Source organism: Podarcis pityusensis (genome assembly GCF_964106645.2).
Source record: "Podarcis pityusensis genome assembly, chromosome: 11".
Lineage (NCBI taxonomy): Eukaryota > Metazoa > Chordata > Lepidosauria > Squamata > Lacertidae > Podarcis > Podarcis pityusensis.
In genome coordinates this window covers 8,030,561-8,046,347 of record NC_138036.1, presented here as the reverse complement: position 1 = coordinate 8,046,347, position 15,787 = coordinate 8,030,561, and the positions used below count along the sequence as shown (strand labels likewise).

Below are 15,787 nucleotides of genomic sequence, written 5' to 3'. Positions count from 1 at the left end.
AGAGGCATGCCACCTCCAACACTGCAGATCACACTCAGTCATCATGGCCACTAGCCACTGAACACCTTCTCCTCCATGGGCCTTCCAATGGAGCATCCAAGATGGCGACCATTGCTGCATCTTGTGGTCATGGATGCCACTGTGTGAAGTGATTTTTTCCACTGTGTCAGGGATTCTCTGGTTGTGATTCCTGCATTGCAGGGCAATGGAATGGATGACCATTGGCTCCTTCCCAACTCTACAATGCTATTAACACCTCTTTTTTGTCTATCCTAAATTTTTCAACATTCCGCTTCCTTGTGGGTGAATGGTGTCGGGTGTGGTGTGAGAAGGAGAAAAACCTCTCTCAGTCGACATCATCCCTTCCTTACTTGCCATTTTTAATACTAAATGTCCCAGATGTTATAGCCTTTCCTCATATGGAAGTTGTTCCAGTCCCTTTATCATTTTGGTTGCCTTTTTCTGAAACTTTCACAACTCCACAATATCCTTTTTTTCAGATGGCCAGTTAGCCAGAACTGTGCACCATATTCCAAGTGTGGTTGCACCATTGCATTTTAATATTAGCTGCTTTTATTTTTAATCCTTTTCTTAATTATCATGGAATTTGCCTTTTTAACAGTTTCTGCATACTAAGTTCTCCTTTCTGGTTAGTTACCACTGGTTCAGACCCCATTAGTGTATACGGGAAGCCAGAATATTTTGCCCTAATGTGCAACTGGCGTACATTGAATTGCATTTGTCATATTAATGCCGATTCACTCAGATTGGAGAGATCTTTTAGGAGTTCCACACAATCTTCTTTTGTTCATGCCACCCAGAGGAATTTGGTGACACTAGCAAGCTTGAAGTCCCTGCTGCTAAACTCACTTACATTTTTTTTTTAAACATGATCCTTGAGGGATCCCATTGTTTACTTACTTCGCTGTGACAGTTGTGCATTTTATAATGAAATGATTTTAGAATGTTGTATCATTTTAATGTTGTTAGCCGCTCTGAGCCCGGCTTCGGCTGGGGAGGGCGAGATATAAATAAAATCCATTATTATTATTATTATTATTATTATTATTATTATTATTATTCCTCTGCTTCCTGTTCTTTAACTAGATACTGATCCACAACTTATCCCCTGAATGCTAACCTTACTTGGCAGTCTTTGGCCACAGAGTTTATCAAAAGCTTTTTGGAAGTCTAAATCAACATTCTCTGCCAGATCACCTCTAGCCTAACAAGGTAGTTAAGACAGTACTAACACTTGCATAAGCCATGCTGGGTCTTTTTCATCAAGACTTGTTCCTCTATAGGAGTGAAAATTTTATCTTTAACAATGCATTATGCAAATTTTCCTGGAACAGATGCTAAGTTAAGTAGCCAGAATTTACCAGATCCCCTCTGAATCCCTGCAGGAGTGGGAAAAAACCAAATTTTGTGCATTTGTTCTTCTTACAAAGTTATTAAAAGGATTGAGTAGCAGGTTATGGAACAACCCATCAATAAGAGAGACCCTAGGGAGCTACTGCCAGTCTGAGTAGACAATACTGGACTAGGTGGAACTGCAACATGACAGTGTTATGGGTACATGTTTAATGAGTTAAATATGCAGGAAACTTGCTTCCTGCAACTTTCTAGTGCAAGGACATTTCAGCAACAGAATAAATGCTGCCTATTTTCGTGTGATCGGTTTTCCTGGATAAGATTCAAGAAACCTTTCAAGGAATGGTTGATTTGACATCTGTCAAGGACAGATGTTGAAGAAGAGGCTGTCCTAGTTAGGTTAGTCATAGACTGCTTTCATATTCCTGGAATCTATGAAATCGTTAAGTCAAGTAAGAGAGCTTCAACCCCTCCAAAAGCAAATGTAGAAAATGCAATTTTCTCAAGGCAATAGGGCTTTGAGAGGGGGGGAACTTATGGGTGACTTGACATGAAAAGATGGCACACAAGATGACCTGGTGGGAGAGGTTCTACAGAAGTAGAATCATAGAATCATAGAATCATAGAGTTGGAAGAGACCACAAGGGCCATCGAGTCCAACCCCCTGCCAAGCAGGAAACACCATCAGAGCACTCCTGACATATGGTTGTCAAGCCTTTGCTTAAAGACCTCCAAAGAAGGAGACTCCACCACACTCCTTGGCAGCAAATTCCACTGTCGAACAGCTCTTACTGTAGCACATATTGAATTTTTAGGGACACAAAAATTTCCCTTCTAACTCTCCTCTTGGGGGGGAATCTGTTGGTTTTGGTTTCTCTGCTCCTCCACATTTCTAGACTGGTTTGAATTTCTTGTTTTTCAAAAAGGATTCCCCAGCGCAAATTTCTCTGAATATACTAAGTTCTGTATTTATGCAATATTACCTAATATACTTGTTTCCGCGAAGAAAATTTCCCAAATATAACCATTTTTTCTACATTATTCTCAATAATATATGCATTTTTAACGCCCAATTTACCCTAGTGTATGCATTTGTGTACCTATAACCTGTTTGGAGAGCAGGTGCAAATTTTGAAGGATGGTTGTTTCAGTTTGACCATTGTTTTGGGAAGTGCAGATTAGATAGGCTTACTTTTAAATGCAAACCGAGGCCCTCGTATAATTGGCTATTGAATAATAACATATTTGAGCTCTTTACTTTGAAAGCATGGAATTTGTTGCTTAGTGTTTTGGGAAAGAAAAAAGGAAATAGAGGATATTTTTAAAATTAAAAATATGTGTATGACTACCTTGTTTAGGCTACACTGTTGAGTGATGCATAATTTCTTCTCTGGTTGCTTAATAATAATAATAATAATAATAATAAGGAGAAGAAGAAGAAGAATCTAACTTTATTGTTGGTGTTAATATCTAAATAATAATGATAACTTATATTATTAACAATATTATATTAATAATATAAGAGTAATTCATAATATTATCAGTTATCATTATATTATTAAAGGTAAAGGTAAAGGGACCCCTGACCATTAGGTCCAGTCGTGGACGACTCTAGGGTTGCAGCCCTCATCTCGCTTTATTGGCCGAGGGAGCCGGCGTACAGCTTCCGGGTCATGTGGCCAGCATGACTAAGTCGCTTCTGGTGAACCAGAGCAGCACACGGAAACGCCGTTTACCTTCCCGCCGGAGTGGTACCTATTTATCTCCTTGCACTTTGATGTGCTTTCGAACTGCTAGGTGGGAAGGAGCTGGGACCGAACAACGGGAGCTCACCCCGTCACGGGGATTCGAACCGCCAACCTTCTGATCGGCAAGCCCTAGGCTCTGTGGTTTAATTATATTATTAACCAGTGCTTTTTGTGACAGTACAGTACTCACTAGTATGAACAGGGCAGACCCAAAATATTTTGCCACCTGAGGCACACCACAAAGTGGTGCTTCCCCTGCCAGAAGGGGAACAAGATGGGAGTTCCTATACCAGGAACAAGATGGGAGTGAATATCTACATGTGATGCAGTCCTTGGAGGCTGGGTATGCGGCCCCAGTGGATCCTGCCACCCGAGGCAATTGCCTCACCTTGCCTCATGCATGGGCTGGCCCTGAGTATGGACTACCATGATCTCTCCCCCCTCCCCTTGTCCATGGCCTTGGCACATTTATCATGGCATTTCAATCAGCAATATATGAGTTCCGGCACCTATTAGACGTCCGAACCGATCTCTCCTCTGAATGAAGGACAAAGGCATTTGGGGAGAGGCAGAATGACGGATCACTCCTTCTCATTTGGGCTGGGGGTGGTTTAATGAGTCTAAATAAAAGGCTATGCGTCAGCGTGGAAAGCCAAGTAACAAAGAGTTAAAACATCCACAACAGATCTTTGTAGCCTGACGTTTGTCATCGTGACCTAGTCTGCAAGGACACCCACTTTCCTCCTGTTGTCCTTGCATATCCCTGAGTTAGTGGCATAAACAGCCACAGGGCACAGAAATCCTGGAATCGGGTCAGTGCAAATGACAAATCCAAACTAATTTAAATACAGAGGTGGTAGTGGAATAATTTTCTGGGTAACTCCTGGATCCATTGCTTTGATCTGCTGTGGTAGTGATGGACACGGGTAGGGAGACATTGGATTTTGTTTGCATTTAAAAGAGAGGGGACCTACGTTGCACTTCTCAAACCAAAGCACAGCGATCCTTTGAAATTTGTGCTTCTCTGAATTTTGCTATGTAGTTCTCAAGGCAAGCAATGTCTACAAAAATACATAGATTGGGGGAAAGGTGCATAAATGATGAGTGAAAATAACCTGTTTGCAAAATCATGTATATCAGTCAAGACTGCATAAAAAAATGTGTTTACTAGGGAAAATTCACACTAAAATTGACAGATTTTTGTATCTCAAAAAAATAATGTGGGTTGCTGCAAGCATGTGGAGAACTGAATTTAAGACGGGGAAAATGATCAAGCAAGAGAACCAATATTGACAGAAATCCATCCCTAGGTGAACAGGATATGTACAGATGTGGAAGGAAAAGGCATTGACTGCAGCATTTGTGCCCATTTTAGGGGTAGTACCATAGCTCACCTCCTTTAACAAGCAGACGCATGTCCTCTCCACCAGTATCAAGAACATAAGCACATGCTTCTCTGAATGAGACCGAAGGCTTATTTTGTTTTCAAAGTGGTTAAACAGATGTCTGTAGGAAGCGCATGAACAGGACTCAAGCTTCATTGAAACAATGACTCCAAGCCATTTGAACCACTGCCTAAGTGTGGACTCAGTGAGGAGGAGAAGAAGATGATTTTGGATTTGATATTCCGCCTTATCACTATCTGAAGGAGTCTCAAAGCGGCTAATATTCTCCTTTCCCTTCCTCTCCCACAACAAACACTCTGTGAGGTGAGTGGGGCTGAGAGACTTCAGAGACGTGTGACTGGCTCAAGGTTACCCAGCAGCTGCATGTGGAGGAGCGGGGACGAGAACCCAGTTAACCAGATTACGAGTCCACTGCTCTTAACCACTACACCGAGCACAGTCTAACCTCTGTGCAAGCTGTGTGCAAGCAAAACAAGTTTGGTGCAGCCTGGATTCTGCTGCTGAATTGGAATGGTGGGAATCTTTGACCTCTGAGGATGGAGGCAACTCATCAGTTGCTACTTGCAGTAAAAGGTAAAGGTAAAGGACCCCTGGACGGTTAAGTCCAGTCAAAGGAGACTATGGGGTTGTAGCACTCATCTCGCTTTCAGGCCGAGGAAGCCAGCGTTTGTCAACAGACAGCTTTCCATGTCATGTGGCCACCAGGACTAAACCGCTTCTGGCGCAATGGGACACTGTGACGGAAACCAGAGCACATGGAAATGCCATTTACCTTCCCACCGGAGTGGTACCTATTTATCTACTTGCACTGGCGTGCTTTCAAACTGCTAGGTTGGCAGGAGCTGGGACAGAGCAACGGAAGCTCACCCCGTTGCGGGGATTCGAACTGCCAACCTTCTGATTGGCAAGCCCAAGAAGCTCAGTGGTTTAGACCACAGCGCCACCTGCATCCTTTACTTGCTACCTGGAGTAATCAAAGTATGAATGAACATGCATGTGTGAACTGAGTTGGGAAGTGCAGGACTCAGCAATGGGAACAAGGGTGCCTGCATTCCTTCAGAATAATGATTTACCACTTTCCCAGACTCAAGATTTGCCACTGCTCTTAGAGAAAGAGGCCTACACTACTCTCTCTAACTTTAACTTTTTTTTTTAAGGAAAAAACCCTGAAACCCAGATTTATCCATGACCACAAAAGAGGGTTGGTGAGTGCCTCCATTTGTATCCTCAGAGCTATTAAACTCCTCCGTGATGGGAACCAGATGGAAAATAAGACAAAAGAATTCACAACTCATGGTAGACTGATTTGAATTCCTTTAATTTCACACAATGAATAACATATGAATAGGATTAACTTTCCCCCCCTTTTTCTGGTATTTTTTTTTTAATAGTTAAGTGCTCTATACTGTGCTAACCTGATCTGGTAGCGAAAAGACTGGAGCGTCCTTTTAGAAAAAAATGTTTAAAAACCAACATCTAAAATCATGAAAGAGCATGACAGTTTAGCATGCCAGATGTACCTAACCCTCAAATAACAGCAAGTCTGTATCCATTTTTTTTTAATGTACAAAAATGCTTCATGAATAAAAACCGTTACAAAAAGAACATTTCAAACAAATGTACAAGTTTTTTTTTGTCTTGCCTCTATATTCAATAAAATACAAATACATTTTTTTTGCTCTAAAATATGTTTACATACAATCAAAGTAGAACATGCAAATTACACGTTAAAAAAGGCTTTTAAAAACCACTTATGAGTATAAACTAAAAAGTAGCCAGCACGACTTATAGAACAATCTTGTGCCCCATTTGTTTTTGTAGGATTTTGTTTTTTTAATTTTGAAATACAGTATATACATATTTAACACTTTGTGTGCATTTAGTATTCCTATTTAAGAAACAGCATTTAAAAAAAATAAACAAACCGTACGACGTGGGCTTGTACTGTTCACAACTCCCTCCCCATTGACAAAACTGGCATCAACTCTCCTTTCCATCCATCTCCCCCATCCACTTGGAAGAGGAAAACAAGCTTCTAAATGATTTCTTGTTTTATTACTATGTAGGCAGGCTTCTTATGAAGAGATCTTCTGTAGATATCATTGCTGAAATGTGCTTGTTGGATTAACAACCCAGTCCTAAAGACTTGCTGCCTTAAAAGCTAAAACTGCTTGAATGGAGGAAAGCCAACAAATTTTCAAATAATGATGATGTTGTCTCAATATTAAGGATTTCATTGGAGCCCTGCTGGATCAGACCAAAGGCCCACCGAGTCCAGGATCCTGGCTAAACCAAATACCAGCAGATACTTATATACAGGATTGAGGTGTAAATCAGTAATGGCGGCACCTCGCTTTTTTAGGAATGGGATTTGTCTCAGTTGAAAATATCACTCAATCTACATGTCCGAAACAGACCTCACTCTGGAGGGCATTCCCACTGGAAAACTGAAAAAAGAGCATGTGCTTACCAGAATGCAGACCTGTATAAAAAATACATGAGATTCTAACTTCCCCCAAACTCATTTGGGGGGGGGGGAATCAGGGTGGGCGGGGGACAGATTGCGGCGCATCTTTTATCATGATATTCCTCATGGACCAAGACATCATCAATGAACCATACTGTTCCTAAAGCAAGGTTATCCTTTTCATCTGCCGTCACATTATTGACAGTGAAACTCCAGCGTTGCAATATTTCGGTATGTCTAACCAACCACCTTTTTTGCTGAGATCGATTTCTATGGGCAAACTTTCCCCTTCCCTTCAAATACCGTATTTTTCGCTCTATAAGACCATAAGACGCACCTAGTTTTTGGAGGAGGAAAACAAGAAAAAAAATATTCTGAATCTCAGAAGCCAGAACAACAAGAGGGATCGCTGCGCAGCGAAAGCAGCGATCCCTCTTGCTGTTCTGGCTTCTGGGATAGCTGCGCAGCCTGCATTCACTCCATAAGACGCACACACATTTCCCCTTACTTTTTAGGAGGGCAAAAGTGAGTCTTATAGAGCAAAAAATACGGTAGATCTTATGTGAGGTCTTTGAAACTGCAGTACAGAATCAGTTGCAATGATGCACTGAAGGAACACCATGGCCCTGATTCTGTGAGCGGGATCTGCTCACACATGGAGATTTCCATGTATTCCCAATGCTTATCTGTGCCCTACTGAACTGGTTGGCATGTGCGTTTAGACACAGAATTGCATCAAGACCAGAGACCTGCCTTTTGTCCCCCATCACATTTGAAAAAAACAGCAACACTTGGGTCTGACAGGTGTGTTTTGAGAATTTAAAACATCTCCTCAACTAAGGAAATGGAAGGGATGGGCTGATTTTTTGTTTTTATATTAAAAAAGCACATTGTTCAAAGATTGCGTAGTGTTGTGCAGCCTTGAGCCCTAAAAATTAAATCCTGGGCAATCTACATGTAGTACATTCCTTTATATTACTATTTCTGTCAGTGGCTTTTTAATTGTATGGACAGGCTACGCGACACGCAAAACACTAATCTGTGTGGCCATCTAACAGCATCAGCTTGCTCTTGTACGAATGACGCCTTTGAACCCTGAATATTACAGCAGTTTCTAATGGCACCTGGAGAGAACAGGGTTGGGTTGAGACTGTGGTGCAGTGTGTGCTAGATATTTGTCAAGCTAGATTATGTGGGCCTCAGCATCTCCTCACTTCATTTTTGTGCCTCGTTTTGCAAATTCTCGTGGAAAAGCAATACCCTCAAGAGCTATCCCATGAAGGCTGCTGTGAAACTTTGGGATACCGGCTAAAAGTCTATGGCTTCAGTATGGCTCATTCATTGCATGGGAAACGGTAAATCTTTTGTTTTCAGAACATTTAAATGGGGTGGGGAGGCGAGGGTTAAATGCGGAGGATTTCGCAGCCAAGTTGTTAAATGCTGGCACTAGCTTGAAATGCAATATAAAGATGGTTTGCCAATGAGACTTGGTCCTAAGATGGACAGACATTTGTAGTCCAATTCTATGCATGTTCAATTGGGAACGAGTCCTGTTGGATTCAATGGTGTTTAGTCCTAGCAAGGATGACCAGAATTGCAGCTTGAGGCTGCAACCCTAGACACAATTTCCTGAAAGCAAGTTCCACTCAACTCAATGTGACTTCTAAATAGACACACACAGGATTGCACCATTAGTGTTCCTTTGTGCCTACATGCCTGCTTTAGCACTGCTGGGATGGGGAAGACCTGTAGTGCTTGGTCCAATGTAGATAACCTTCCTAGTCAAAGAGTGGGGCACAGTTACAGGAGGGCATCAAATATTTTGCAAGGGCAAAGACGTGCCTCTCGCCCTCTGTACACCTGGCATGAAACAGTGGCTGGTCCTGTGTCCCCATTTCTGTAGTTTCCTACCTGCACATGTACTGGTTATCAAAACTGATCTATGAAGTGATCATAGCATTTTTATTGCAGGCATATACCAAATTCACCCAAAACATGTGATGACATTGTCATGACGCCTACTCACAGGCATATGTTTGCATGTGTGTGTGTGTCAAGGGTACCTCAGCTAGAAAAGCAATGCTAATAGGAACTGATTTGGCCTGAAAGGATCTGTGGTGGTTAGCAGATACACAACATCTCAAGTGCTCCTCACTAGTAAATAGCTCAGGCGTCCCCCCTCCAATATTAGGGTTAATGCCTTGTAACATGTGTGGATTGAAAGGGAAGGCTCAAAGCTCTGTGCCAGGGCATCTGCTCTGCATGCAGAAGGCATCGCCAGGTAGAACTAGGAGAGACTCTCTGCCTGAAATCTAGGAGAGCCTTTGCTGGTCAGTGGAAACAGTTCTGAGCTAGATGGACTGTAGTCTGACTTGTTAAGAAGTGGCTTCCTACAGTACATTTCTGATCAAACTTGAAGGGGGTTCAATGGGCTGGTGACAGTTATGCACAATTTGTGACCCAGCAAGTCAAACCGTAGCTTTTGGTCATTGAGGGTGAAAAAGAAGAGCGCAAAATATGGTCTGAAGCTCAACATCAAAAAAACTAAGATCATGGCTACTGGGCCCATCACCTCCTGGCAAATAGAAGGGGGAGAAATGGAGGCAGTGAGAGATTTTACTTTCTTGGGCTCCATGATCACTGCAGATGGTGACAGCAGCCACGAAATTAAAAGATGCCTGCTTCTTGGGAGAAAAGCAATGACAAACCTAGACAGCATCTTAAAAAGCAGAGACATTACCTTGCCAACAAAGGTCTGTATAGTGAAAGCTATGGTTTTCCCAGTAGTGATGTATGGAAGTGAAAGCTGGACCATAAAGAAGGCTGATCGCCGAAGAATTGATGCTTTTGAATTATGGTGCTGGAGGAGACTCTTGAGAGGCCCATGGACTGCAAGAAGATCAAACCTCTCCATTCTTAAGGAAATCAGCCCTGAGTGCTCACTGGAAGGACAGATTGTGAAGCTGAGGCTCCAATACTTTGGCCACCTCATGAGAAGAGAAGACTCCCTGGAAAAGACCCTGATGTTGGGAAAGATGGAGGGCACAAGGAGAAGGGGACGACAGATGACGAGATGGTTGGACAGTGTTCTCGAAGCTACCAGCATGAGTTTGACCAAACTGCGGGAGGCAGTGGAAGACAGAAGTGCCTGGCATGCTCTGGTCCATGGGGTCACGAAGAGTCGGACACGACTAAACGACTAAACAACAACAACCATGGTGGCCTGTCTGGCAAGAGCTTGATAAAGCAACTGCTGCTGCTTTCTTCAGCGCTGTGTGGTAAGTACATGGCTGTTGGGCCGCATTCAGATTGGTGAGTCAGAACTTGTGCGGGCTTGCCGTAAAACAAGACACACACGAATGGAGTGAGGGGCGCCGTAACTGTCTGCCAAGATCTGGACATGAAAGGATGCGTTCTCCACATTTGGAGAACCAGATCTGCCCTTGTCTCCCCGTTCTCGCATTACACAAAGCACCCACTCGCTTTGGGGTGCATGGCAGTGTAGGGAATTGCAATCGACAAAGCACTATTCTCCGTGAGGAAGGAAGGAAAGGAAGAATGAAAATACCTGTGGGATTTGGTAAAATGCCCACCATCACCCAGGCATTCCTGCATGGTCTTTGCCTAAGAGTTTTATACATCATGGCAGAATGGCAACTGGGTGGAGAAGGGATGGTCAAGCCAGTCCAAATGACGGAGAAGCTGCCATGACAGTGAGGGTGCACCAAGAACTCTGGCCAATATAAGTTCCAATAGTGGGAGTGGTCCATACTTGGAAATCAATAGTCAATTGTAACATAAACTAATCCATTCAAAAGTATGGATTCTGACAAGGTTTACAAACAAGGATTGAAACTAAGATCTTCACGTCAAATCTGACAGTGGACCAACATGAACTTTACTCATAAACTCTTATCTCTAATACTGTAACGAATTATTGTGTCATACATACCCTTTTGAGTATGAGTTTGTAATCTCTTTTTGAGTTTGTAATCCTTGTCAGAATACATACTTTTGAATGGATTAGTTTTTGTTACAATTGACTATTGTTTTGCAAGTAGGGACCACTCCCACTACTGAAACTTATATTGACCAGAGTTCTTGGTGCGCTTTTTTCTTGGTATATTTAATAACAAGAACTCCAACTTATTTAACGTTAATGACAATGAGTGTGGACAGCTAGAAGCAGATGGGTACAAGGCCAGATCGGAAGTGGCAGGAGGAGAAACAGCTGTAAATTACTGGAGCAACATGGGGACAGACCCCTCTAAGGTGGCTTTGATACTTGAAAATGTTAAGTTTGAAAAGGGTCTTACAAATGGGAGGAAGCCTATTGGTGCAACCTAGCAGGCCTGACTCCTGAACACCCACATTCATTCTTATTGAATATGTGTGGCATGTTGCTCAGTGGCTTAATCCTGTATGTTTCTGGTACCCAAATACTATTCAAAATGAGCACAGAGGAGGGTCCCATGCAGGTGAAGTGCCTCATTCTTTTCGATGTTTGTGGCAGGCTCCATCACATGTACATGTGTACATTTTTTCACAGAAGGGGAGACCCAGATTTTGTAGAGGCTGAAGCACCCGATGGAGGGCTTCATGGGAAGCTGTCTTGATGGCAATTTGCAAATACATCGTGGGAAAGATTCAAATAGGTTTTAGGACCGGGGAAAGGGGTAAGGATTTTGTTTGTTTTTAATGTAAGTGTTCTGTTGGTTATAATTTTCTCTCCTAGATATCAGTTACCAGACTCAGAAATTGGCCTTGGGTGTCGTTGAATGAAGTTCTCCATGTTTCTCCAGTATGAACTTCTGAGAACAGAAGTTGCACCTCGACTAAGGTCTCTACCACACAAGAAAGTAATGGAGAAGAGAAAAGGAATTTGTCAGGTACTGGTTTTAAATATTTCAACAGCTTTCGTTTCTTTTTTTCTTTTAAAAAGGAAGTACTATTACTGCAATGAAATAGCATTTTCAACATTCGTGTTTAGTCCGAACAGCTTTGCTTAAAGCAAAAAAATAACAAATAAGAGTTACTTGATTTGGTATGGAAACTTGCTTGAGATATAGATATGTATATCTAAGCTTAAAAAGTGGATAAAATTACACTTTGAATTTTAACTGGACAAATGAAACTGACGATTTAAAGAGACAATTTGTCACACACAGTTTGTGTCCATGCAAACTGATTTTCCTCCTTTCTTTTTTCTTTTTATAATTACATTATGTACAGAAGGGGAAAAAAATACTTCTCAGTTTATTAAGGCAACCACAACGGGGGTTGAGGGAAGTGTTCAAAGTGGCATTAACTCAACAGCAGTGGTGACACCCTTTGAACAATAAGATTATTATAATTTTAGATAAGAACACTTATTCCTTTTTATTATTTTAATTTTAGTGACATATTTCTTTCTCTGGCTTCATTCTATGTGAATTATTATTATTATTTTAAAAATGACTTTTGTTGTTTTCATTATGGAAAAACAAGTCAAGGCATCATGCTATACTGCTCGGATGAGATCTTGCAAAAATGTTTGCTCCAAGTTCCCCTTGGGCAGCAAATTTTTCACATCCTAGAGCCCTTGCCTCTTTAGAGTAACATTGCCCCTTCATTCCTTCTATTCTTTGCTAACATATCCCAAGCCTTGCTCTACTGTCAAACTAAAGTAGCTTATTGGTGTCCCCTTGCTTCCATCACCAGTGAAAACCACCAAAGAGGTCAAGTGCGAAGACCATGTTAGTGACAAATTGGCTTTCCCCCCTCCCCTTTATGAGATGCGCTCTGCTATTCGGTTACAATTTTGGATGGTGACTGGAGATTCATCTTGTTCCGCTGGGTAGAGCCTCCACTTCTCTTGCCTATATTACTTGCCACTTGCAAATTATTTTGTGCGGGGAGGGAGAAGGGAAACGATAAGATTTAAGAGTTAGCGATTCAGTTGCCTGGAGCCTGGCAAGAGTTTCTAGAAAGAAAGGAAGAAAACCACACCCCCAAACCTCTATAAAACAAAATACAAATACTTTCAAAGCAGTTTAAAACCAAGAGCACAGTTGAGGAATTTACACTTTTTTTGTTGAAAAGTGAAAGTAATTTCCACTCGGAGGGCTGCCAGCTTTGTTCCTTGACGGAGGGATGCCCTTGTGCCTTAAAAGGTGGCATGGCATGAAGAAATCTGATGGGTGCAATCCCCCACGCCCCTTCGCGCAGCAGCAGTGACTGCAAAGGCTGCTGGTGGTGGTGAATTTCTCCCTGCGATGCATCTGCAAAAAGGGGAGAGCAGCTCCTACTAAGAGCTTGCTAGCAGCAGGGATACTGCCAGTCCCGCCATGTGATTTTAAGCAGGATGCTTCCCTCTTTCCCTTCCAAGACACAAGAACGAAGCTGGTTTTTGTTAACAGAAACTTCGCAAAAAACGGTGGACTCACTAGGTTTGAACATCTCCCCCAGCGCACCCCATCCCCCACTATTAACCTAAGGGCTACTGCCAAAGTTTTGTCATTATTGTAATTATTATATTATTATTATTGGTCATTCCTATCTGAATTTTTTTAACGGCTGCTGCGCTACTGAAATAAAGAGCAAGTCTGATGCTGCAGAAGATGCCAAACAGACCTGCCCATCTCAGCACCCTGGTCCTTTGGTCCCAGGGCGCTAAACCACCCAGCACTGTCTTTTGATTGGCCACGCCCATTACTAGGGAAGGGCTTCACTTTCACACCCTCTCGTTTTCCGGTGCCTTTTCACCTTCACTTCGTCCTCTGCCTCCGCGTGCTGCTGCGCTTTGCTTTTCCTCTTTCCGACTTTCGGCGTCCGGGAAGGAGGAGGCGGTGGCGGCGGCGGAGGAGGCGGCTGAGACGTCTCCCGGGCCATGTGTATTACAGCCTCAATGGTGGCTGCGATGGTATCGTGGCTGTTGGCTGTTTGTTCCAGTATCAAAGGGTTCAGCGCGAACCTCTGGCCTCGTTTGCAAGGCAGGTCGACGCATTTCTCCAAAACTGGCATTTGGTCTCTGAAGTCTTCATCGAAGGAGAGGGGCTGCTTGCGTGGCCGCCCTCGCCTCTTCTTGACAAAGTTGTTGCCCGTCTTTGATTGTCTCTGCAGCCGCTTGGCTTTCAGGATCTTGTTGACGTGATCCAGGTTCTTCTTGGTGGAGAGGATCTTGTTGTAGTTGCACATCTTGCGCACCTCGCATTGGATCGCTTCGATCTCACAGCGCTTGAACCGTTTCTTCAGCGGCGAGCTGGCTGCAGGGGAGAGGAAACGATGGCGATTAAGCTGGGAATCAATTGGAATTGCCACGCGGGGCTTGTGCAAAATAAGGGTTGTGGCATGATTAATGCTGGCTGGCGTAAAGATTCGCCGGGGCTGCAGATTATGAAAAATGGTCCAAAGATGGGAAGCCGCATACAGAACAGAATAACAGAAAATATTTCAGAATTATTTATTATAAAGACTGTCACAGAAGAACAGCAATTTATATAATGTGCCTGTAAGCTTGCCATTAATATTACCTTAGTAAACTGCCTGAATTAATGAATTAAAATTAGAAACATTCCAGAAAGGAAACACAGTTTTCATTTCCTAATGTATCATTGGGCCCAATGTTCTTTCAAGGTATGAATTGTTGTGGCACTAATGGCTTCTTGCTTCCTTCCCTTCTTGGAAGGGAAAAAAGTTTTCAATATTGTCATACCTTGGGTTACAGGTGCTTCAGGTTGTGTTTTTTTGGGTTACGGACGCACCGAAACCCGGAAGTACCGGAACGGGTTACTTCCGGGTTTCGGCGGTTGCGCATGCGCAGAAGCGCTGAATCGCAACCCACGCATGCGCAGGTGCACTGCTGCGGTTTGCAAATGCTGCGGTTTGCGAACGTGCCTTCCGCACAGATCACATTCGCAACCCGAGCATCCACTGTAGTTGCGATTTTGGAGTTTCCCTTCTTTCCACCCTCTGGAGATAGATAGATAGATGATAGATAAATAGATAGATAGATAGATAGATAGATAGATAGCATTTATTGTATGTGGCCCAGATTCAATGCTCTCTGCCTGCGAGCACAAGGGCTGAAGTCCTTAGCATATCTAATACTATCATCCAATGACAAGGTCAATACATCTCAACTGTAATAGTACTGCTCTGTTCTGCGTGGGGTGGGATGGTAGGCCTTGAACCAATAGAGGCAAATTACAGGAAAGGAAGATTTCACCTAAACATTACGAAGAACTTTCTGAGGGCAAGAGCTGTTTAACAGAGGAACACCCTACCTCATAAAGTGCTGGAGGTTTTTAAACAGCGGTTGGATGGCCAGAGATTCTTTAGCTGTGATTCAAGCATTGCAGGGTGTTGGACTAGATTGGAGTTTCCCAAACCTGGACTACAACTCCCATTATCCCTAGCTAGCAAGAGCAGTGGTCAAGGATGATGGGAATTGTAGTCCAAAAGTAGCTGGAGACCAAAGTTTGGGAAACCCTGGACTAGATTAACTTTAGGGTCCCTTCCGACTCTACAGTTCTCTGATTCTGTGAAAAACAATTCTCTCCATATTAGATTCCCTCTAAATCAGTCGTTCTCAACCTGTGGGTCCCCAGATGTTGTTGGACTACAACTCCCATCATCCCTAGCTAGCAAGGCCAGAGCTCAGGAATGATGGGAGTTGTAGTCCAACAACATCTGGGGACCCACAGGTTGAGAACCGTTGCTCTAAATTAACTTCAGTTCAGACGTTCCCACAACCTTCAGCTACATTTTACTATTCAAGCACTCCTGGAAGTCTTCAGAAGGCAGACAGATTT

General features: G+C 42.9%; 1 protein-coding gene across 2 annotated transcripts in view; it reads right to left on the bottom strand.

Moving 5' to 3' along the window:
* Positions 1–5,825: 5,825 nt before the first annotated feature.
* Positions 5,826–15,787, bottom strand: part of SETBP1 (SET binding protein 1) — a 273,291-nt gene continuing 263,329 nt past the window's right edge. For both annotated transcript variants that reach the window (XM_080973383.1, XM_080973384.1), the window contains one exon: positions 5,826–14,239. In XM_080973383.1, the coding sequence (XP_080829509.1) occupies positions 13,689–14,239 (551 nt within the window). In that variant the 3' untranslated portion in view covers positions 5,826–13,688. The remainder of the gene's footprint in view (positions 14,240–15,787) is intronic.